Source organism: Dendropsophus ebraccatus, chromosome 4, assembly GCF_027789765.1.
Source record: "Dendropsophus ebraccatus isolate aDenEbr1 chromosome 4, aDenEbr1.pat, whole genome shotgun sequence".
In the NCBI taxonomy this organism is placed as follows: domain Eukaryota; kingdom Metazoa; phylum Chordata; class Amphibia; order Anura; family Hylidae; genus Dendropsophus; species Dendropsophus ebraccatus.
In genome coordinates, this window is record NC_091457.1 from 64,626,687 (window position 1) to 64,649,248 (window position 22,562).

Below are 22,562 nucleotides of genomic sequence, written 5' to 3' on the forward strand. Positions count from 1 at the left end.
TGTCAACTTTGACAGCTGCTTCTAAGTACTTAATTAGCGGGCACGGCGATCGGACCGTGCCCGCTAATAGCCGCGATCCCGGGCTACATGCGGCACCCGGGATCGCGGCAGTTCAGAGGGGGGTCGCCGCGCGACCCCCCTCTGAACTCCCATAGCGGCACGAGGACGTTCAGTAACGTCCTGGTGCAGCTATGGGTTAAAGTGCAGTTTTGTTTAAGCTGGTGTTGGAGCCGCTTTCCTTGTTCTTGACTTTACTGTATACTGGCAAGCTCGCCCCAGTACACCGCTTACAACTAACACAAAAAGCGCTCTAAAAAATAGAAGTATATTTAGAAGAAACCAAACAGCACCCACAGAAATTAATGCAATGCTAATTTATTGAAAGATCCTGGACAATCCCTTTTAAGTAGCAACTAGCGGCAGCCCTAAACTACTGGACCGCCTGGTATAGAGAGGGGACATGTTAAAATGCCCTTCTAGAGCCCCTTACCGGCACCACAATGTAACTTTAGGCCATGGTGCCGAAAGAGGTTCTTAGCTTTAAACAATGCCTTTTTGTTAGCAGAGTCCTCCACAAATAAGTTGATTTCAGAATATCACGCTGCAAGGTCCCACAGCTATTAGCTGCAATCTGGGAGGTAAAATCTAGCAGCAAGTGTTCAGTTTCCTTGCAGCACCACAGCAGGAGAAGTACATGGCAGGGGTGGGTGCCAGAGTGACAGATATTCTTTGTATTACCTCTCCCCTCCAGCTAGTAAATGAGATTCCTATATATGCAACTCAATTCTTCTCACTCAGTTTCTGAAAATTATTTTTTAAGCAGACACATCTTTTAAGTTTCAGTTATGAAGAAAAAGCTATTAAACTTACCTGTAACAGTTGTTATCAAATTTGTTATAGCTAGCAAATGCAATGAGGACGCCAAATCCTGCTCCAAGCGAGTAAAATATTTGTGTTGCAGCATCTATCCATACCTAAATGAAATACAAAGAAACATTTAACCTACTTACATAAGCAATTTCAATTTGTATTGCAAATTGATGGCCTGTCCCTAGGTTGGGCCGTCAATATTAGATTTGCAAGGGCCATCTCTTGGCACCCCCACAGTCAGCCATATGAAGGAGTCATGGCAGTAAGATGAGCACTGTCCCTTTCAATTAGACTGGGTAACCTGCAGTACTTTGCACCCACACTGCTAATACTATGCTGATGCACATACAGGCACTTGCAAACACTGAAGATGCTGCAGCACTCACACAAGTGCCACAACCTCTTCAAACAGCTGATCAGCCATTGGTGACTATTTGACCAATTTCATTTTGTACCAATGTTTTATATAAAAACATTATTTTTAATTGTTGTTTAATTGTATATTTCAACTACAGTCACTGTAAGGGTATGTTCACACTGAGGAAAATATGCGGAATGTGTCATAGCATCTCTATGGGACAGCGCGCGCTCCTCCGCTGCCGCCGCTCTGTGTGAACATACTCTAAGGTATTCAAAAATTGTTTATGTAAAAATTATTTATGTAAACATTTCAAAATAGCATTGGTATATTCTAGTCGGACACTTACTGTTGATTCTTTTAGTCTTTTGAAGTCTATATGAAGGTAAGAACTTATGCCTTTGGAAGAGCCAGGTAGTGTTACCCCACGTATGAGGAGTACAAATAGCACCACGTATGGGAGGGTTGCTGTTATCCATACTACCTAAAGAGAAAAAATATAACAATTTGGGTGTTTTTTTAAGTAACATACATTCAGTGACTATTATTTATGGCATACCTAATTTGTTCTGCTTTGTTGAATTATCAGAGAGAGGTGAGAATTTTGCCACCCCTTGATAAAGGAGGCTCAGACAGCTCTCCTGATCTGTTTCAGTAAAATTTCTCTGTGTAGTTTAATACATTTCCATACCCAATCCAATCCCAATAAGGCTTATGTACTACAAAAGAGTAAAGGAATCCAACAGCATCCACGTCTTTTTTTCAATGTAATTTTCAATGTTTATTGCATATTCAAAAGTACAGTGCTTTTGGATATAAAGTAAACTTTGAAGGTTATTTACCACTACTTGGATGCTGTTGATTTCTTTACTCTTTTGTCTTGACATTATGTCAAAAGTTTATATAAATAATAGTAATGCTTTAACAATCATTCCAAAATGAAATCCACTCAGTTTCCTTTCCATTTCTCACACACTATATATGGCCTAAACAGAAGCAGAACCTTAACCATTATGTAGAGAGTCACTGCTAGTGGCTAATAAGTACAGTATGTGCCTATAAGTATGTGTAAATAATTAGCTACTGGCTAATAAGTAGGTGTAAAGTAGCAATACACATGATCTCTCCTGATCCCCATATGCAAATGAACACTTGGCTCAGTGAAGTATTTGTGTTTAGAATGGAGGTACATGTCTCATAGTTTTATTTATTGATGCTAAGCTAGAATACCACACTTTCATACACATATTCCGGGGCAACCCTTTTTAGCATCTGTTTCTAGTTACATACCTTACCCGATGTCTTCACTCCTTTCCAAAGGCTGAAAAAAAGCACTATAAGTACAGCAAACAGGCAAATAGTTAGCTGCCATCGTGGTTGTCCAAGGTCATGAATTCCAGCACTTTCATGTAGACGCAGCACTTCACGTCTGTGAGGACAAATATTCAGGATATAACTAGTTTCTTCCCTCTAAGGTAATCATATATTTCATGTTCTGTTAGGTAACATGTACAAATGATACAAATCATTCAATAAATGGTTTTATAAAGACAAGTCAACACATTAAAAAATCTTGAAAAAATCATATTTTCTTGTTTTATTACTCGGTCATGCAGCAGTATAGACAGACTAGTTTGGGAAGAAATTTTAAAGGAAATCCATCAGCACCTGGGCCCTACCTTTGCATTGTGCCTTTTGGTAATTTGCTGTGCAGTGGATTATGCACAATCTCTGGTCTCCTACTATAATGAAGAGTCAAAGAGAAGATGTAGCTCATGCATTTGTGTAGCACTCTGGCATGCCTTACCACTGATTTTTCCTCCCTCTTCATAAATATTCTCTGTTCCCCACCTCCAGTTAGCTCAGCTATCAGACAGTGTTGATTTCAGTCATAAACTGCCTACTGAGCACTGATCTGCAATCAGATACAGTTTAATCTCCAAGACTAACTGTGTTGCAGCAGTGGTCTTGGGGTAAATGACCTGTCTACAGATCAACAACTTTTTTTTTTCCCTGCATCCCTCGATTCCCTAATGGAAATGAAATATAGTTAATTTTTTTTCTTTTTTTCTTATTGTATAATTTTTGTTTTTTGCTTTTAGTTTTTGCTAGAAATCTCACCACACTGTAATACATCAGTCGTAGTTTACTACAGCCGCTATTTTCAGCTGCAAACTACAGCCGCTGTATTACATTTCGCTGTGTTACAACTGCAAAAGTTAACTCTATATACATGTAAACAGCTGTTGAAATACAGTATGTTATTGTCAAAGAGTCCCTCTCATTATTAATCATGATGGTGTGTCCCTTGTACTACTGTTAGGTCATTCTATACAGTTACCATTTTTTTAAATGCTCTAAAACCACATCAAACCATCCTAAGGGTAGCTTCACACGTACTGGATTCGCAGCGGATTTTACGCTGCGAGTTTGCAGGGAAATCCTGGTACAGTGAAGTTGAATGGGTCACATACCTGCAGCGGAATTTTCTTTCCACTGTCAGTATGTGACCCGGCCCCTTTGACCCCCCCACAGCCCGCACCTGAAGCATACATTACCTGGGGCTCCTGGCGTCTGGATGTCCCGCTCAGCCAGTCAGTGGTTGCGGCGGGGCAGCGCACTGATTGGCTCTGTGTGACATAATTAATCGGACTCATAATGAAAGTCTATGAACCCGACTCTTGTTTCACTAACACAGAGCAGGGAGAGTGGTCCTCTCCTCACTGGTTCTCACAATCGGTCAGGGTCTAAACACTGAAGTAAACTGCAAGTATCAGGACTCATCATATATATACTCCCCCCAGAGTACACACAATAAAAACCTGTTACAGATTTTTAAAATAAAAATTAGGTTCTTAGCAAACCATTTGATCAATTTGAAAGTACCAACTGACCACGTTAAGGTGACCCTACAGAGGGTTGTACCCTATATTTAGCTACTGACCTCTTTTGGACCATAAGTCTACAAAACTGGGCATGCAGGATCAGCTAATCTTTGTGTGAAACAACAACGAAAGCTGGGTGGAGTGCACAGAGGTAGCCACCACCCCCCATATGTGACACAAAAAGCAACCGAATAGCCAGCACCCCACTCACTCTTGTTTACACTATGCACACTGCCGTGGGTAACAAACAGACAAAAATTGCTTTAACAGACTGCAAGGGTCAGGACTTAACGTATATACTGCATAATGTAAACAAGTGCGAGTGGGGTGCTGGCTATTCATTTGCTTTTTGTGTCACCTGTGGGGTGTGTGGCTACCTCCTTTAAGTCGTGCACTCCACCCACGATTAGCTGATCCTGTATGCCCAGTTTTGTAGAGGCCAGTTAAGTATAGGGTCAATGTCTCTGTGGGGTCACCTTACCGTGGTCAGTTGGTACATTCTATTTGATCAAATTTATTTAAAAAAAAATATTCTAGAACAGGTTTTAATCGTGTGTGTGCTGGGGGAGTATATACAATGTGTCCTGGCACTTGCAGTTTGTTGCAGCAATTTCTTGTTTTTGTCTGTGTTAGCCACTGCAGCATGCAAACTGCATAGTATGAACAAGTGTGAGTGGGGTGCTGGCTATTCATTTGCTTTTTATGTCTCACTGACATGTCAAAAGATTTTTCTAAGGACAGTGACACTTTAACCATGTAACATATACTTAACATAGGAAGAAAGTAAAGACCTCAATGGAATCAAGGCACCCAAGGGAGTAAATAACAAAACAAGGGCATATTAGAAACATGTCACACATACTTTATGTTCAATAATGCATCAACAGATCCAAAAAAAGCATCGCTCCAATCTAAAAACAGGCACTTACTCGTAAAACTCAGCAGCTGGTGTTAGCTTATATTTTGCATATATCGTCCCATTACTTAGGACATTACTTAGGTTTAAACGATTTGGGTCTGTACAGTTATCTGTGTTCCATTTATTCCCGCATGTGGTCCAAGGAAGCTCAGAGGTAAAGGAAGATACAAGGTAATATAATGACCATGCAATGATGACATTGTAGTAGAATCCCACATAGAGGGCTATTAATATCACAGTGTAGCCCACACCTGGAGAATACAAAAAAGAACATCTGTAAGGTATTTACTACAGGTAATGCCACCCCTTTAGGGAATACATAAAACGTTGTACAAAGAACATACTTTTATCTATTATATGGTTAGTAAAGGGTTATTAAAGTGACTCTGTACCTACAATGTGACCCACCCAACCCCCCGTCAGATAGCTGCTTTTAGTCCAAGATCTGTCCTGGGGTCTGTTCGGCAGGTGATGCAGTTATTGTCCTAAAAATCAACTTTTAAACATGCTGCCCTGTTTAAAAATGTCATAGGCTACAATGTGTGTGCCCAAGGATTGCGACGCTCCTTTGTCCTACCTTCCCACCTTCTTCATCATTAGGAATCCCCCAGGCAGGATGTTTCCTATTCGTCACCTGTCTGAACACTGCAAATGTGCCTCAACGTTCCAGGTGCAGTGTTCAGACAGGGGATGAATTGGAGAAATTGTTCAAGGGGTATTCCTAATAATGAGGAGGGTAGGGAGGAGGGATGGAGGGGTGTCGCCAGTTGTTTTTTAGGACAATAACTGCATCACCCGCCAAATGGACCCCAGGAAAGATCTTGGATTAAAAACAGCTATCTGATGGTGCAAGTGGTTTTGGGGGGTTAGATTGTGGGTACAGAGTTGCTTTCAGGCCTAAAAAACAGATGATGGAAACACTAACAAACAACTTTTGGGCCTTATCAATATACAAAATCTGTTTTATACCGGCTTAAGATAGTCCCAATACCCGGGTACCCATAGATTCTACTGGACTGATCATCAGGTTCTACTGTAAACTAAATTCAGTTCAGCAACACTGCAGGAGGTGAAGGCCTTACTTATACACCGATTAAGATTGTGCTATAGTATTTTTGGAAATAACTGCAAAAACCATGATAAAACCCCAACACAAAAAACCCCTCATGTACATGGCTATATTATGGTTTCCTGCACCCTTCCAGTTGTATGGACCCACAATACAGCTCCCCCATGGTACCTTTCAACTGAAGTGCCCCAGGCTGTAACACCTCATTACTCCTGCCTCCCATACCTGATACCTCAGCTTACAGGTGTCAATCCAGCTGGGAGGAGGGAGAGAGGAAGCATTCCAGCCAGTAGCTATTGGGGAGCTTGGGAACGCCTCTGAATCTTTGTGGCAGAGAATAAAATCCTTTTCCTACATTCTTCAGGCACAGCTGAATGTATAAAAGGTACCATGTGTCACCTTGTCCTAACAGTTATCTAACAGTGTCAGCAGTTTGGAACATGAGCTGACAAATAGCTCACAGATTTTCTTTAAGTGTGGAAAACTGGGTGACTATATCTATGGGCACTGAAATGGCTGCCATTAGTGGCTGTCACTTGAATAAATCACCATTATCCTTAGCAGTACTATTTTACACTTATTAATGCAGTACATCTAGCGCACGCATATGGAAATATACATTCCTACACAAGTACTTGTTTTCTATGCAAGTACTTGTTTACATATGGCTCCATATGTTTTCTGCCTGTTTCCATATGCTGTTTAGTAGGTTTCCAGATTCTTTGTGTGAATGATATGTGGGTACTATATAAAACCAGACAGAAAACAATAATTTTTGCTTTTTTCCCATTGACCTCTCCTTAGTACATGTATTGTATCCACATGATTCCCTGCAGAGTTTTTCTCTACTGACCTGTATGGGGGTACATCTTCCAAATGCAAATTTCAGTGTAATATACTACAAATCATGTTCAGTAAGACATAAACCATGTATAGAAAAACATGCTGCAGCCGGAAAACCATTACAAGATAATAGTATCACCCTTTTATGGATCCATACCACGTGGAAATAATAGAATCTATGATATGGTTGGATTAATTTTTTTTTGTTTTTTTTTTTTACATTTTTCTGCTTGCTACATACATGGAGCTGAAAGCACAGTCTACTACTAATGGCATTTTGTTCACACGTACATGTTAGAGATAAAAATCTTATATATAATCTTACATATGACAATGGATTACCCCTTTACTAGTTTTAATATTCTGTATTTGGATACAAATTTTAGACTATACCCCCAGTTTATGAAAAACCTTTGACAAGTAAAAAACATATTCAATATTGGGGTACTATCTCTTGTACAAGAACTTTCATAGAAGTCATAGACTTCATTGAAGCTGCCTTACATATGTACATTACAATCCCACTACAGTCTACAACCAATTAGATCTCTCGCTTAGTTTTCTAAAAACTGGTTTATAGATCTTTACAGTTAAAATCTATATGACATGTAGAAGGTTTTGAAAGACATTTTTTCCTAAATGTTAAAAGACCAAACATAATCATGAATGAAATGTAAACTATAATATAATCCTCTTGAATATTTAAACTGGATAAAAAAAAAATCCAATAGTATACTTGCCTTTGAAACAGGGGCAAATCTTCCATACTGTGGCAGCGCCTTCTCTGTTATATTGTCCAAGAGCTAATTCCATGTAGAACAGTGGCATTCCGGCAATGATTAGGAATAGTGTGTATGGGATTAGAAAAGCACCTGGGAGAAATAAATGACTATTGAGTTTAACAAATACCTCAAGTCTGGTTTCCAAACGTCATTCACAATTGGCAGACATACAAAAACCCAATGCCCTGTAATTGAATTTTGTTGGTTTTCAAAATAGGAGCCAACAGCATACAATGGGCCATTAATCCTAAACAACGATAAATGGGTAATGATTCATAGCTGCTGCAGATTATAACATTGGAATGGCTTATAAGCTAAAATGACAATGTAAGGCTCCGTAAACATGGCTGAGTTGCTCCAATTACACAGTGCCATAACTAATTCCATGGGCTTCTACGGGGCCCTATTATACTGCCTGCAGCCTGCAGCCTACTGCAGTTTATCGCCTGGTGTATGAGGCACAATCATGCAAGGTAGGGCCCTATACACTTCTACGGGTGTTGTATTATAGTGCTGTACAACTTGCCAGTTGAGCATAGCTGTACAATGCTCATGAGCATGAGCTCTGATCTGCTGATTTATTCTTAAAGATAATCTGTCACCCCCCGTGCCGGGGCAGAGCCTGGTGCAGACACATATACTTACTGCATCCACGAAGTCCCAGTCCCAGAGCCCGTGTGCAGATATATCCCCATCCGAAGCCGCGTGCTCACCAGAGATAAGTCTGACGTCCATAGAGAATGACTGGAGCCATCATTCTCTATGGGTTTCGGACTCCTCTCTGGGGAGCGCGCGCGCAGATTCGGATGGGGATATCTCTGCGGCAGGACGGGCTCTGGGATCGGGACTTCGTGGATGCAGTAAGTATATGTGTCTGCATCGGGGGGTTGGCCGACCTCTGCCCTGGCACGGGGGTGACAGGTTCCCTTTAAATATGACTAAGAAAAAAAAGCAAAGTTAGCTCATATTATAAAAAAGATGCAATGAAAGTTGTTAATAAACATTTGTTGTAATTCCTTGAAAGCAAGACTATGGGAGAGATTTATCAAACATGGTGTAAAGTGAAACTGGCTCAGTTGCCCCTAGCAACCAATTAGCTTCCTCCTTTCATTTCCCAAAGAGTCTGTGAGGAATAAAAGGTGGAATCTGATTTGTTTCTAGGGGCAACTGAGCCAGTTTCCCTTTACACCATGTTTGATAAATCTCCACCTATATGTCTCTATATGATGGGGAAAATATAAAGACTGAACACCTATTATAAAAATATAGCAAAAAGTACAGAACGTTAAAGATTGTTTTCAAATTAAATGATTTCCACTATACATTAAAATGGTTTTCCAGGATGCAAATACTGATGACTTATCTGTAAAATTGACAATTAAAGTTTTTTTTTTCATCTTGACATCTATGGCATATCTACAGAATATGCCATATACTGTATATTCAAAAGATGCAGGGACCACCTCTGGCATCTGCACCGACACTAAGATCTAGGGCCTCCAGCCTCTTGCTGAAAAAAAGCTGAATGGTGTCTTTTATGAAGTTTCTGTAACTCTCATAGAAATTGAAAAGAGTTATGTAAATGAAGTCACAGGAAGAAGAAATAATACAGAAATTCCTCAATCCTCCATTTATTCTGTCACAGTCTACACAGCAAAACTGACATATGGGCTACTGAATAGAAAACAGTCTATTGTGAGTGTTCTAGTAGCCACTGTAATGATCACAATATTTAGAGAAGTAAAGCTGTTAAAATCATATATGTACCATGTTTTTAGTAATGTACCTGTTCCCTGTACTACTTTTTCCCAGTGGATTTAATCATTCCCTGGTCTCCCCTGTGATATAAGTATGACTTTACTGTTCCCACGCAGCAGTGCATACACTTTGGGGCCTATTCCTTGGAGCGATAATTGGCCAAATTGGCCCGATTCGGACATTTATCGCTCTGTGGAATAAATACAACGATCCACCGATGACAACAATCATCGGCTGATTGTTGATCAATGTTTGAACCTATAATTGTCAGGCACCGACCGCGCATTGCTACGTGTAATAGCGGTGCGCCGCTGGCCTGACGATTTACATTTTCTATCCATGCTGCAGGGCTCCTCTTGCAGTCTTTTTCCCGGGTCCCGCACGCTCCAGCTTCACAGTGGCCTGTCTGAGCTGACAGGCCGCTCAGCCAATTACAGGCCGGGACCCGGGAAAAAGAAGACCGCAAGAGGAGCCCTGCAGCCTGGATAGGTAATGTATAAAGTTTAAGCAAGGTAGCTATGTCCATGCAGCCCTTGTTAGATGATAATCGGGCCATGGAATAGGCCTAGTAAACTAGTTTACAGTTATTATCGGGCCCCCATCGGCACGTGGAATAAGACCCTTTTTCATAATCCCCCCTCTTGCATGCTAAGTGGAGACCAACCGCCAATACTTCCTGGAGATTGAGCAAAGCACTTTAGTGATTCATAACCAAGGGCAACAACAATGCAATGCAGGCACAAGAGGGAATAGAGAGTATATATCTCACAAGCGGGAATAGAGAGCATGTATCTTTCATACAGTACAGTTTCAGAAATGCTTGTACTTTTGAAAAATGTTTAATTTTAGATAATACATCCATTTAGACCTATTTTTCTTCTTAATGACACAACCCTCTTAAATAGGAAAAGTGAAGTGTTTCCTCTCTATTTTTAGTAATAATATGCAATGCCCTTTTAAGATAGATGAGGCAGGGTCAGGGAGAATCAGCACACATCCACACTACAGGTAGCATGATTGTTGCTCTGTATACCTCCTTTTGGTTACAATTAAGGTCGTGCGGCATTGTGAAATAACAGAGTCTAAATAGGTGCTATTGGAGGGCTGTGCAATGAGTCATTATGCAATCCTTTACATTACATTAATCCTGTGTCTTGGTTGGTCCTTTGTGCATGGCTTTTAACCCCTTAACCCCTTAAGGTCAAAGCCTATTTTTGTTTTTGCGCTTTTGCTTATTCCATTTTAAGTTTAAAAGTCCATAGCGCTTGCATTTTTTCACCTAGAGACGTATATGAGCGCTTATTTTTTGCGAAACCAATTGTACTTTGCAATGACAGGCATTATTTTTCCATAACATATGCTGCGAAACCGGAAAAAAATCATTTGCGCTGTCAAATTGAAAAAAAAACTAATTTGTTTTGATTTCGGGGAGTTTTGCATTTACGCCATCCGTCCTATGGTAAAACTGACTTGTTATGCATGTTTCTCAAGTCGTTACGATTACTATGAGATATAACATGTATAACTTATATTGTATCTGATGGCCTGTAAAAAATTCAAACCATTGTTAACAAATATACGTTCCTTAAAATCGCTCCATTCCCAGGCTTATAACGCTTTTATCCTTTGGTCTATGGGGCTGTGTCAGGTGTCAGTTTTTGCGCCATGATGTGATCTTTCTATCGGTACCTTGATTGCGCATATACGACTTTTTGATCGTTTTTTATTACATTTTTTCTGGATTTGATACGACCAAAAATGCGCAATTTTGCACTTTGGAATTTGTTTTGCGCTGACGCCGTTTACCGTGCGAGATCAGGAATGTGATTAATTAATAGTTCGGGCGATTACGCGCGCGGCGATACTAAATATGTTTATTTATTTATTTATTAATTTATATTTATAAAATGGGAAAAGGGGGGTGATTTGGACTTTTATTAGGGGAGGGGATTTTTTATTAATAAAAACACTTTTTTACTTTTTTTTTTACTGTAACTAGAAGCCCCCCTGGGGGACTTGTATATAGACAGCACTGATCTCTCATAGAGATCAATGCTGTGTATATACACAGCAAAGATCGATTAGATCGGTCATAGATTACTATGGCCTGCTGCAGGCCATAGCAATCTATTGCCGAGCCGGGATCAGCGTCATTCCGACGCTGAGGCCCGGCACGGGCAGAAGAACGGATCTCCCCCCCGCGATCGCATCACGGGGGGGAGATCCGTCCCACTAGACACCAGGGACGTGAGGTCTGAAGCCTCTAAGTGCAGCTGTCAGGTTTGACAGCTGCACTTAGAGGCTTAATTAGCCAGCGCGGCAACGAGACCCGCGCCGGCTAATAGAGGCACTGCCCGGCTGCACGTGTCAGCCGGGATCAGCACCGTTCAGAGCGGGGTCCCGGCGGGACCCCGCTCTGAACACCCCGAGCGGCACCATGACGTGTCAGATACGTCATGGGTCGCTAAGGGGTTAAGGACAGAGCCTGAAATGGCCTTAAGGACAGAGACAAATTTTATGAATATGACCTGTGTCATTTTATTCATTAATAACTTCGGGATGCTTTAACCTATCCCGCTGATTCTGAGATTGTTTTCTCGTGACATATGGTACTTCACATTTCTGGTAAATTGGAGTCGATACTTGTAACAAATCTTTATGAAAAAAAAACAAAATAACGTGAAAAAATGCTTTTTTCCAACTTTGGAACTTTTCTGCTTATACAGAAAATGGTTATGCCACATAAATTATATATTAAATAGCATTAGCAACATGTCTACTTTATGTTGGTGGCATTTATTAAACTATCTTTCTTTTTTTTTAGACAATAGGAAGCTTAAAGCGTAACTGTCACGTTTTTTTATTTTTTATTGCAAAAATCAGTAGTATAAGCGATTTTGAGAAACTCTGTAATAGGTTTCATCAGCCAAAAAAGCCTCCTTCTGTACTCATGAAGCAATCTCCCAGCCTCCCCCCCCTGACTTCTTATCTGTGCATTATCAGGCAAACACGTCTTCATTACAGAGAAGCCAGTGAAGACTGGCTCTGCTCTCTCCATTCTATCCTTATGAAGGGGGGAGGGGCCGAGGGAGATGAGGGAGCAGGAAGAGGTGACATGAAGGTCAGCTGTTTGTAGACTGTCTGGGCACCTAAAATGCTGGATTCTGGGGTCAGAAAGGTCAGTGCTTATCTATGAACTTACTGAGAGAAGATTGCAGGGTGTTGTGCTTTGCAGAAATCCTCTGTGCTCAGTCACTCCTAACAGCCCTTCCCCTCTCCATAGCCACATAATGGAGACAGAAATCCTGCTTCATTTGATGTGAGGGGGGAGGCTGGGAGATTGCTTTTTCAGTCCAGAAGGAAACTCTTTTAGTACATAAAACCTATTACAGAGTTTCTTAAAATCGCTTGAACTGTTGATATTTAATGTTTTCAGAAAAATGACCCTGAAATGACAGTTACGCTTTAAAACATTAGCAGCAATTTTCCAAATTTTCTGTAAAATTTCAAAATCAGATATTTTTAGGGACCTGTTCAGGTTAATTAAAGTGTATTTGAGGGGACTGTATGTTAGAAAGCCACACAAAGCACCCCATTTCAGAAACTGCACCCCCCAAAGTCTGCAAAAGCACATCCAGAAAGTTTTTTAACCCTTTAGTGGAGTCACAGAAATAAAAGCTAAGTGTGTAAGAAATTTGAAAATCTTAATTTTCTGTGCAGAGATTTTATTGTAATCCAATATTTTTCATAATTATAAACCTATTACCAGAGAAATGCACCCCAATATTGATTGCCCCGTTTCTGCAGTTTATAGAAATACCCCATATGTGGCCCTAATGCGCTATTTGACGCAACCACAAGTCTCAGATACAAAGGAGCGCCTAGTGAATTTCAACGCCTCGGACAGCACCAATCGCCATAGCTTTCCGGGTCGCCGATGACCCGGAAAGCTGTATTCAGCTGCTATCGGCTTATCTGTATTGATCAGCCGATAGCAGCGATTATCGGCACGGGGGGTGTTAACACAGCGATCGGGGAAAAATCAGGCGTTAATTTACATCCATTTGCGCTAAGTACCAGGACGCGGGGACGTAAATTTACGCCCGATGTTGTTAAGGGGTTAAATCTTGGATCATGTATTTTATGAAATTTACTAATAAAAATACTGGGGGAGATTTAAGATATAATTGGAATCTGATTGGTTGCTAGGGGCAACTAAGACAATTCTACTTTACACCAGTTTAATAAATTTCCCCTACTTTTTGCGGGGTGGAACAATGCCTTATTTTCAATGGGATCCTGGTCTGATCGTATACACATCGTATACGCTCCGGCCGGGATCCCGTGCTGGGCTGCAAATAACTGACATGTCAGTTTTCTGCGGCCGCAATTCAATGAATTGCGGCCGTAGGAAACCCTGTCAGTTCACACAATGAAGCGAGCGGCTCCGGCCGCTCCCTTAATTGTACGCTATGGCAAGCTCTGATGCGGGCGCGTGCTGATGCGCCCGCATCAGAGCTCTCCGGACGGAAAGATCACCAGGCCGGTACTAAAGTCACGGAACGGCCGGTTGTTCACGTTGTGTGAACATAACCTTAAGCTGGAAAAGAGTATTGTGGGGGAGAGCATGGGCACATAGGGGAGATCTGAGCTGTTCTTCCTTCATGCTGCATGATATTAAATGAGCAACAATGTAAGATTACAGGGTCCTGTAATAGGAGGTGAAGGAGAAAAAGCTTCATGGGGGGGAAAAAAAAAAGACAAAAAAAATTCTCTTAAAAACACTGGGGGAGATTTATCAAAGGGTGTTAAATTTAGACTGGTGCAAACTGCCCACAGCAACCAATCACAAACTGGGATTGGTTGCTGACGGCAGTTTGCACCAGTCTAAATTTTGCACCATTTGATAAATCTGGGCAATTGTATTTTGTCATTCCTCTGATATTCCTCCAGAAAATTACTAAAATTATTGACAACTGGACATTATTGTTAGCCTTGTCAATGTTATACACTGTGCTATAAGTACAATCAATGTTGAAATTGCAAGATTGTATAGAACATTTGTATAGAATACATTTTGACAAGGGGAATAGTAACATTTTCATTGAGGAGGAATAACAGGAACAGTGTATGAGGACACTGGAGAATTCTCAGACTTCAGTAGACGCTCATGAATTGTATAGGGAATGCAAGTATTTACTACAGACCCGTTAGGAGATTGAAACTAAAGAGCAATGAAGCACAGAAGTTTTATATACATAGCTGGATAGTTTGCCCATGAACGTTAACCCTAAATAAAATATACTTGATTCTCCAATTGCAGCTGGGGGTTACAAATACAATATACTTCCAATCCCTCAGGCTAAATGCCTGGGGACAAACACCCCCTTTAATGGGACCCAACTAAAATATAACTTTTAATCTTACATACCTTACAATTGCTACCAGATCTGATAGCAAACATGTTGAAGGGGCTATAGGCAGATTTTAAATAGCAACAGCAAACTGCTCCACCATATTCAGTGGCATAGACCTAGTTTGGTTCTACTGCATATGGTTTATTTGGTAGCAGTTTGACTGTTGTGTTTTTAACACTTTCTTTCTACCAGTTAATACACAGTTTTTATTCGTATGTAAGATTAAAAGTTATATTTTAGTTGGGTCCCATTTAAGGGGGCATTTGTCCCCAGGCATTTAGCCTGAGGGATTGGGAGTATAATCTTTAAAGTGACTCTGTACCCACAATCTGATCCCCCCATACCACTTGTACCTTGGGATAGCTGCTTTTAATCCAAGATCTGTCCTGCGGTCCGTTCGGCAGGTGATGCAGTTATTGTCCTAAAAAAATACTTTTAAACTTGAAGCCCATGCCAAACGGGAGTATCTATGCCCTAACTTTGCACCACCCCTCCGTCCCTCCTCCCCACCCTCTTCATCATTAGGAATGCTCCAGGCAGATTGCCTCCTATTCCCCGCCTGTGGCAGCCCGGCACATGGGCTGGATCTTTAAGGACCTGTGCAATGTTCAGCATGGAGAAAATGTTTCAGTGGCATTCCTAATGATGAAGAGGGTGGGGAGGAGGGACGGAGTGGTGGTGCAAAGTAAGGGCACAGATACTCCCGTTTGGCACAGGGCTTAAATTTTAAAAGTATTTTTTTAGGACAATAACTGCATCACCTGCCGAACAGACTGCAGGATAGATCTTGGATTAAAAGTAGCTATCCAAGGTACAAGTGGTTTGGGGGGGTCAGATTGTGGGTACAGAGTCGCTTTAATAAACCCAACAGTTTGTTCAGTCTAACTAAGTAAAGACAGAAGCCTGAAGGAAAGAAGGGAAAGGCGGGCATGATGGAAAACTTGAGATACGTTAACCTCTTAGTGTCCAAGCAAATTTGAGCCTTTTAGCCTCAAACTGTTTTTCTAACTTTTTTCATTGTTGCATTCTTAGAGCTATAACTTTTTTTTTTTTTTTTTGCAACAAAGTCATATGGGGTCTTGTTCTTTGTGGTGCCATAAGGGGACTTTAGCTTATATATTAGTTATATGATCACTCACAGAATACAGTACCCTACTAGTGCATTGCAGTGTTTTTTGCCCATTAGCATTATGGTGACAGACTGTCTAAAGACAGACAATCTCTAGACCAGATAACAGGCCTTAGAGCTTTTAAAGTCCCCCAGCTGCCATGGAAACTCCTTTGCAGCCAGTGATCATGTCGCCAGACTGACAGTGGTTTAAGTAAGGGCCTCCACATGCAGTGGCCTGGGGTGCTAGATGGCAACAGCAAGTGGGCTTCTGTTGTTTTTACTGGGGCACTTGTCACAGTGGCCAGGAGTGGTAATACCCACCCCTGGACACACTGGCACTGGGCTTTGTAAGGGTAGAACAATTTGTGGTTACAGGTGCGACGGAGAAAAATGAGTCCAGCTCCTAACCAAAAGATGTAGGTGCAAGTGTGGATAGTGCTTGATGTAGCAACTAGGAGAAGAAGGTGGAAGTAGAAGTAATGGCAAGGAGGGATAGTGTGAGATCGACTGCAAAGTTAGAAATATCTAACGAGGTAACCCAGGGATCTGCTATACCCCAAGGAGTGGAAAAGCTATGGAAATAAAAGAAAATGATCTAGGTATAAAATAAGTATAAAATCACAGATATCACACATAATCTACAAATGCATATTACATAATATATGGTTCTGACCAGATAAAAACAGATAGGTGTACATCCAAAAACAAATAGTATTGAAAAAAAGGATAGACAAGATGAGTAAAAATGTAAATAATGTGACCAGGATACAAGGGATTATTACTCCTATAATCCCTTGTATTCTGGTTTTCTGTGAATATCAAGAAGTGTGCCGTCACCCCTGTTAGGGTGAGACCTTAAATTAGTCTCCTCAGATATACCTGGGTGCTACCTAATCAAAAATGTAATGTGACAGCTGTCTGTGAGTATCAACCAAGACACATGAAAGCAACTTCAGTGTTCAAGCTGATCTACTTTATTAAGTCAAAATCTCAATTCATATCTTTACAATAAAGGTTCAAAAAATAGGAGAACTCCGTTTAGCCGCAACAAAAAAATAATAATAATTAAAAAAAATCTGTCCAAAAAAACGTCCCATCACTATCCCAAAAGAAAAAAAGTCCCATCACTGCACAGTTGTGTAGAAAAATGTTGGCGACTCATTGGGATTCTTGGTGTCCAAGACCGTGCACCCCAGTGCTGATGTCTGGACCTATAATTATGGGCAAGGGCAGTATATGTCTGTTACTGCCCATTGGGTCAACATTCCCCCAGAAGACCATCAGAAAGTTAGCCCATTCTTGCCACTGTCACCTCCCCGGTGCTTTAGGGGGCAAGTTCTGCAAAAGTTCTGCCTCCACCAGCTTGCAACCATCCACCACTTTGACTGCAGTCCAACCTGCCCCAGTGTCTTACCAACGATGTCAGGCCCGGCGCTCTCAGGCTGTCCTCCATTTTGTAAGCCTTGGTGAACAGAGCCACAGTGGGCAGGAGCTCCTCCGGACCATCAGGTAGGAGATATATGAATGGCTGACCCAAGGTCAACTAAAGGTGGGAAGTGTTGTAGCCCACAAAGGGAGGAAGGGAGGAAATCATTCATGTTCTGGAAAGTGCGCTGAACAACATAATCAGCAAGGATTCCCAGGCCACCACTCCAAGGCTGAACATCCTCCTTCTCCGTCAATTGTCTGTTCTCAACCATACTGGGCTTGGTACAATCAGGTACTGCCTCCTCCTCCTCCTCAAATAGTCTGTTCTCAACCATACTGGGCTAGGTGCAATCAAGTGGTGCCGCCTCCTCCAATAGTCTCTTTTAAACTATACTGGGCTGGGTGTGATCAAGTACTACTACCTCCTCCTCCTCCGTCAATTGTCTGTTCTTAACCATACTGGGTCCAGTACAGTACTATTACTGCTGCTGGTTCCACTGTCAAATGTCTGTTTTCCACCCTACTGGGTCCAAGGAACTTTGTGTCCTATATCCCATGTAATCACTTACACCTTGGCTAATTTTTTTTCACTATTTTTCCACTTTTTTCCGTTTTTTTCATTGTAATAGCAACTGCAACTAAACAAAACTATACCCTATCAGACTCCCACTATTGTAGCTGCAATTATTCAGCCGTTAGAGCAAGGATCGTTTTATGTTCGGTTCGTACGAATCAGAACTTCACGAAAGTTCGCTGGATCGAACCAAATCGAACTTTTCAAAAGTTCGTTCATCCCTCATAAAAATATTCCCCCGAATGGTCATAGATCATTTATATCCACTTAAATTAAATGGGTAGAGCAGTTATAGATCATTGTAGTGAGCAGGTTACATAATATGGCAGTGAATCACATGTAGAATACACTGTAGAGCTTGGTAAATTAGTATCATTTTGACCTTAGCCACCTTTGACCTTTAAATCTGGCAGTGAAACTGTGTTGGAAACAATATAAGGCTGTGTTCACACTACGTATATTTCAGTCAGTATATTTCAGTCAGTATTGCAACCAAAACCAGGAGTGGATTAAAAACATTGAAAGGATCTGTTCACACAATGTTGAAATTGAGTGGATGGCTGCCATATAACGGTAAATAACTGCCATTATTTCAATACAACAGCCGTTGTTTTAAAATAACAGCAAATATTTGCCATTAAATGGCAGCCATCCACTCAATTTCAACATTGTGTGAACAGATCCTTTCTGTGTTTTTAATCCACTCCTGGTTTTGGTTGCAATACTGACTGAAATATACGTAGTGTGAACGCAGCCTAACAGTGTGCAGTCCAATAGATATTAGTTGAGCAACAGACAGCTTTGCTTGTTGCAAGTTTAGCGATGTGAAGTCCGATTAGTGACAGTTTGACATCGGGCCACTATATATGCAATATTCCAATAGCTGTAAAGATTGCTAATTTGTTTAAGATTGTTTAATTTATCGCCATCATATCCTTTTCTAGGTAATTTGGTCAACAGGATGAATCTTAATATATGCCAAAGTTATAGTAATCAAAGATCCCCAAACAGAACACTTTATGAAGAAATATTAGTAATAAGGGCACAGTGTCCAGAAAAAAAAGTTTTAGCTACTAGATACACTACAAACAGCAGAAAAAACGGAACTTCTCAGATACAACATAGAAAGTTTTATTGATTCAAAACATATAAAAACATAAATGTCCAAGTGTCAGGGATGCAATGGTACTTGGACATATAATATATATATATATATATATATATATATATATATATATACTAGAAAATGTACCCAGCGCTGCCCGGGTATAAAGTGTCAGTGTGTTAATTAGATTTGTTCTAAGGTGCTCAGGAGGCCAATCTAAAGGTATTGTTTCATCAGTGGAATCAGTGTATACCTGTAGTGCATAGTTGGAGGGGTTATGTATACCTAGAGTGTATAGTTTTAAGGGGTCCCGCATATCTGTAGTTCATAGTTGGGGGGTGGGGGCTTTATACCTATAGTGTATAGTTGGGGGGGTCCTGTATACCCATAGTGTATAGTTGGGGGGAGGCTGTATACCTGTACTGTGTAGTTTGGGAAGTCCTGTATACCTGCAGTGTATAGTTGGTGAAGGTCCTGTATACCTGTACTGTATAGTTCGGGGTCCTGTATACCTGTAGTATATAGTTGGTGCTGTATACCTATAATGTATAGTTTGTGGAGGTCTTGTATACCTGTAGTTTATAGTTTGAGGGTCCTGGATACCTGTAGTGTATAGTTAGTGGAGGTCTTGTATACCTGTTGTGTATAGTTTGAGGGTCCTGTATACCTGTAGTACATAGTTGGTGGATGTCCTGTATACCTGTAGTGTAAAGTTTGGGGGTCCTGTATACCTGTAGTATAGAGTTGGTGAAGGTGCTGTATACCTGTAGTATAGAGTTGGTGGAGTTCCTGTATACCTGTATTGTATAGTTTTGGGGTCCTGTACACCTGTAGTGTATAGTTTGGGGTCCTGTATACCTGTAGTGTATAGTTGGTGGAGTTCCTGTATACCTGTAGTGTATAGTTTTGGGGTCTTGTATACCTGTAGTGTATAGTTTGGGGTCCTGTATACCTGTGGTATAGAGTTGGTAAGGGTGCTGTATACTTGTAGTATAGAGTTTGTGGAGGTCCTGTATACTTGTAGTGTATAGTTTGGGGGTTCTGTATACTGGTAGTGTATAGTTTGGGGTCCTATATACCAGTAGTATATAGTTGGTGGAGTTCCTTTATATCTGTAGTGTATAGTTTTGGGGTCCTGTATACCTGTAGTATAGAGTTGGTGGGGGTGCTGTATACCTGTATTATAGAGTTGGTGGAGGTCCTGTATACCTGTATTGTATAGTTTTGGGGTCCTGTACACCTGTAGTGTATAGTTTGGGGTCCTGTATACCTGTAGTGTATAGTTGGTGGAGTTCCTGTATACCTGTAGTGTATAGTTTTGGGGTCTTGTATACCTGTAGTGTATAGTTTGGGGTCCTGTATACCTGTGGTATAGAGTTGGTAAGGGTGCTGTATACTTGTAGTATAGAGTTTGTGGAGGTCCTGTATACTTGTAGTGTATAGTTTGGGGGTTCTGTATACTGGTAGTGTATAGTTTGGGGTCCTATATACCAGTAGTATATAGTTGGTGGAGTTCCTTTATATCTGTAGTGTATAGTTTTGGGGTCCTGTATACCTGTAGTATAGAGTTGGTGGGGGTGCTGTATACCTGTATTATAGAGTTGGTGGAGGTCCTGTATACCTGTAGTATATAGTTTTAAGTTCCTGTAAACCTGTAGTGTATAGTTTGGGGTCCTGTATACCTGTAGTATATAGTTGGTGGATGTCCTGTATACCTGTAGTGTAAAGTTTGGGGGTCCTGTATACCTGTAGTATAGAGTTGGTGAAGGTGCTGTATACCTGTAGTATAGAGTTGGTTGAGTTCCTGTATACCTGTAGTGTATAGTTTTGGGGTCCTGTACACCTGTAGTGTATAGTTTGGGGTCCTGTATACCTGTAGTGTATAGTTGGTGGAGTTCCTGTATAACTGTAGTGTATAGTTTTGGGGTCTTGAATACCTGTAGTGTATAGTTTGGGGTCCTGTATACCTCTAGTATAGAGTTGGTAAGGGTGCTGTATACTTGTAGTATAGAGTTTGTGGAGGTCCTGTATACCTGTAGTGCATAGTTTGGGGTCCTGTATACCTGTAGTATATAGTTGGTGGAGGTCCTGTATACCTGTAGTATATAGTTGGTGGAGGTCCTGTATACCTGAAGTATATAGTTGGTGGAGGTCCTGTATACCTATAGTGTATAGTTTTGGGGTCCTGTATACCTGTAGTGTTAAGTTTTGGGTCCTGTATACCTGTAGTATATAGTTGGTGGAGGTCCTGTATACCTGTAGTGCATAGTTTTGGGTTCCTGTATACCGGTAGTGTATAGTTTGGGGTCCTATATACCAGTAGTATATAGTTGGTGGAGGTCCTGTATACCTGTAGTGTATAGTTTTGGGGTCCTGTATACCTGTAGTGTATAGTTTGGGGTCCTGTATACCTGTAGTATAGAGTTGGTGGAGGTCCTGTATACCTGTAGTATATAGCTTTGAGTTCCTGTAAACCTCTAGTGTATAGTTTGGGGTCCTGTATACCTGTAGTATATAGTTGGTGGAGGTCCTGTATACCTGTAGTGTAAAGTTTGGAGGTCCTGTATACCTGTAGTATAGAGTTGGTGAAGGTGCTGTATACCTGTAGTATAGAGTTGGTGGAGTTCCTGTATACCTGTAGTGTATAGTTTTGGGGTTCCTGTATACCTGTAGTGTATAGTTTGGGGTCCTATATACCTGTAGTGTATAGTTGGTAGAGTTCCTGTATACCTGTAGTGTATAGTTTTGGGGTCCTGTATACCTGTAGTGTATAGTTTGGGGGTCCTGTATACCTGTAGTATATAGTTGGTGGAGGTTCTGTATACCTGAAGTATATAGTTGGTGGAGGTCCTGTATACCTATAGTGTATAGTTTTGGGGTCCTGTATACCTGTAGTGTAAAGTTTGGGGTCCTGTATACCTGTAGTATATAGTTGGTGGAGGTCCCGTACACCTGTAGTGTATAGTTTTGGGGTCCTGTATACCTCTAGTGTCCTGTATACCTGCAGGGTTGTATTTACCATTAGGCACCCATGGTCTTGTGCCTAGGGTAGCACCTTGCAGAGGGACAGTACCCTTCCGTTCAGACTTGCCAGAAAATCTGGTGTCTTTTCGAGCGGGGGTATGGCGGTATTGGTCAGGTCTGGTATGGCAGTGTTATCCAGTTACAGTGTGTCGGTATTGGTCAGGTCTGGTATGGCGGTGTTATCCATTCACAGTATGGCGGTATTGGTCAGGTCTGATATGGCGGTGTTATCCAGTCAGTGTGGCGGTATTGGTCAGGTCTGGTATAGCGGTGTTATCCAGTCACAGTATGGTGGTATTGGTCAGGTCTGGTATGGCAGTGTTATCCAGTCACAGTATGGTGGTATTGGTCAGGTCTAGTGTGGTGGTGTTATCCAGTCACAGTACGGCGGTATTGATCAGGCCTGGTATGGCAGTGTT

The 22,562-nt window shown here is 41.2% G+C and overlaps 1 protein-coding gene across 4 annotated transcripts in view; it reads right to left on the reverse strand.

The window, feature by feature from the left end:
• Positions 1–22,562, reverse strand: part of SLC6A2 (solute carrier family 6 member 2) — a 112,498-nt gene that overhangs the window by 49,883 nt on the left and 40,053 nt on the right. For all 4 annotated transcript variants that reach the window (XR_011362763.1, XR_011362762.1, XM_069968456.1 and 1 more), the window contains 5 exons: positions 7,685–7,816; positions 5,043–5,283; positions 2,519–2,657; positions 1,578–1,712; positions 871–974 (listed from right to left, as the gene is read on the reverse strand). Coding sequence is in view for 2 of the 4 variants with exons in the window: in XM_069968456.1 (XP_069824557.1) it covers positions 871–974; positions 1,578–1,712; positions 2,519–2,657; positions 5,043–5,283; positions 7,685–7,816 (751 nt within the window). In the remaining 2 variants the exon portion in view is untranslated. The remainder of the gene's footprint in view (positions 1–870; positions 975–1,577; positions 1,713–2,518; positions 2,658–5,042; positions 5,284–7,684; positions 7,817–22,562) is intronic.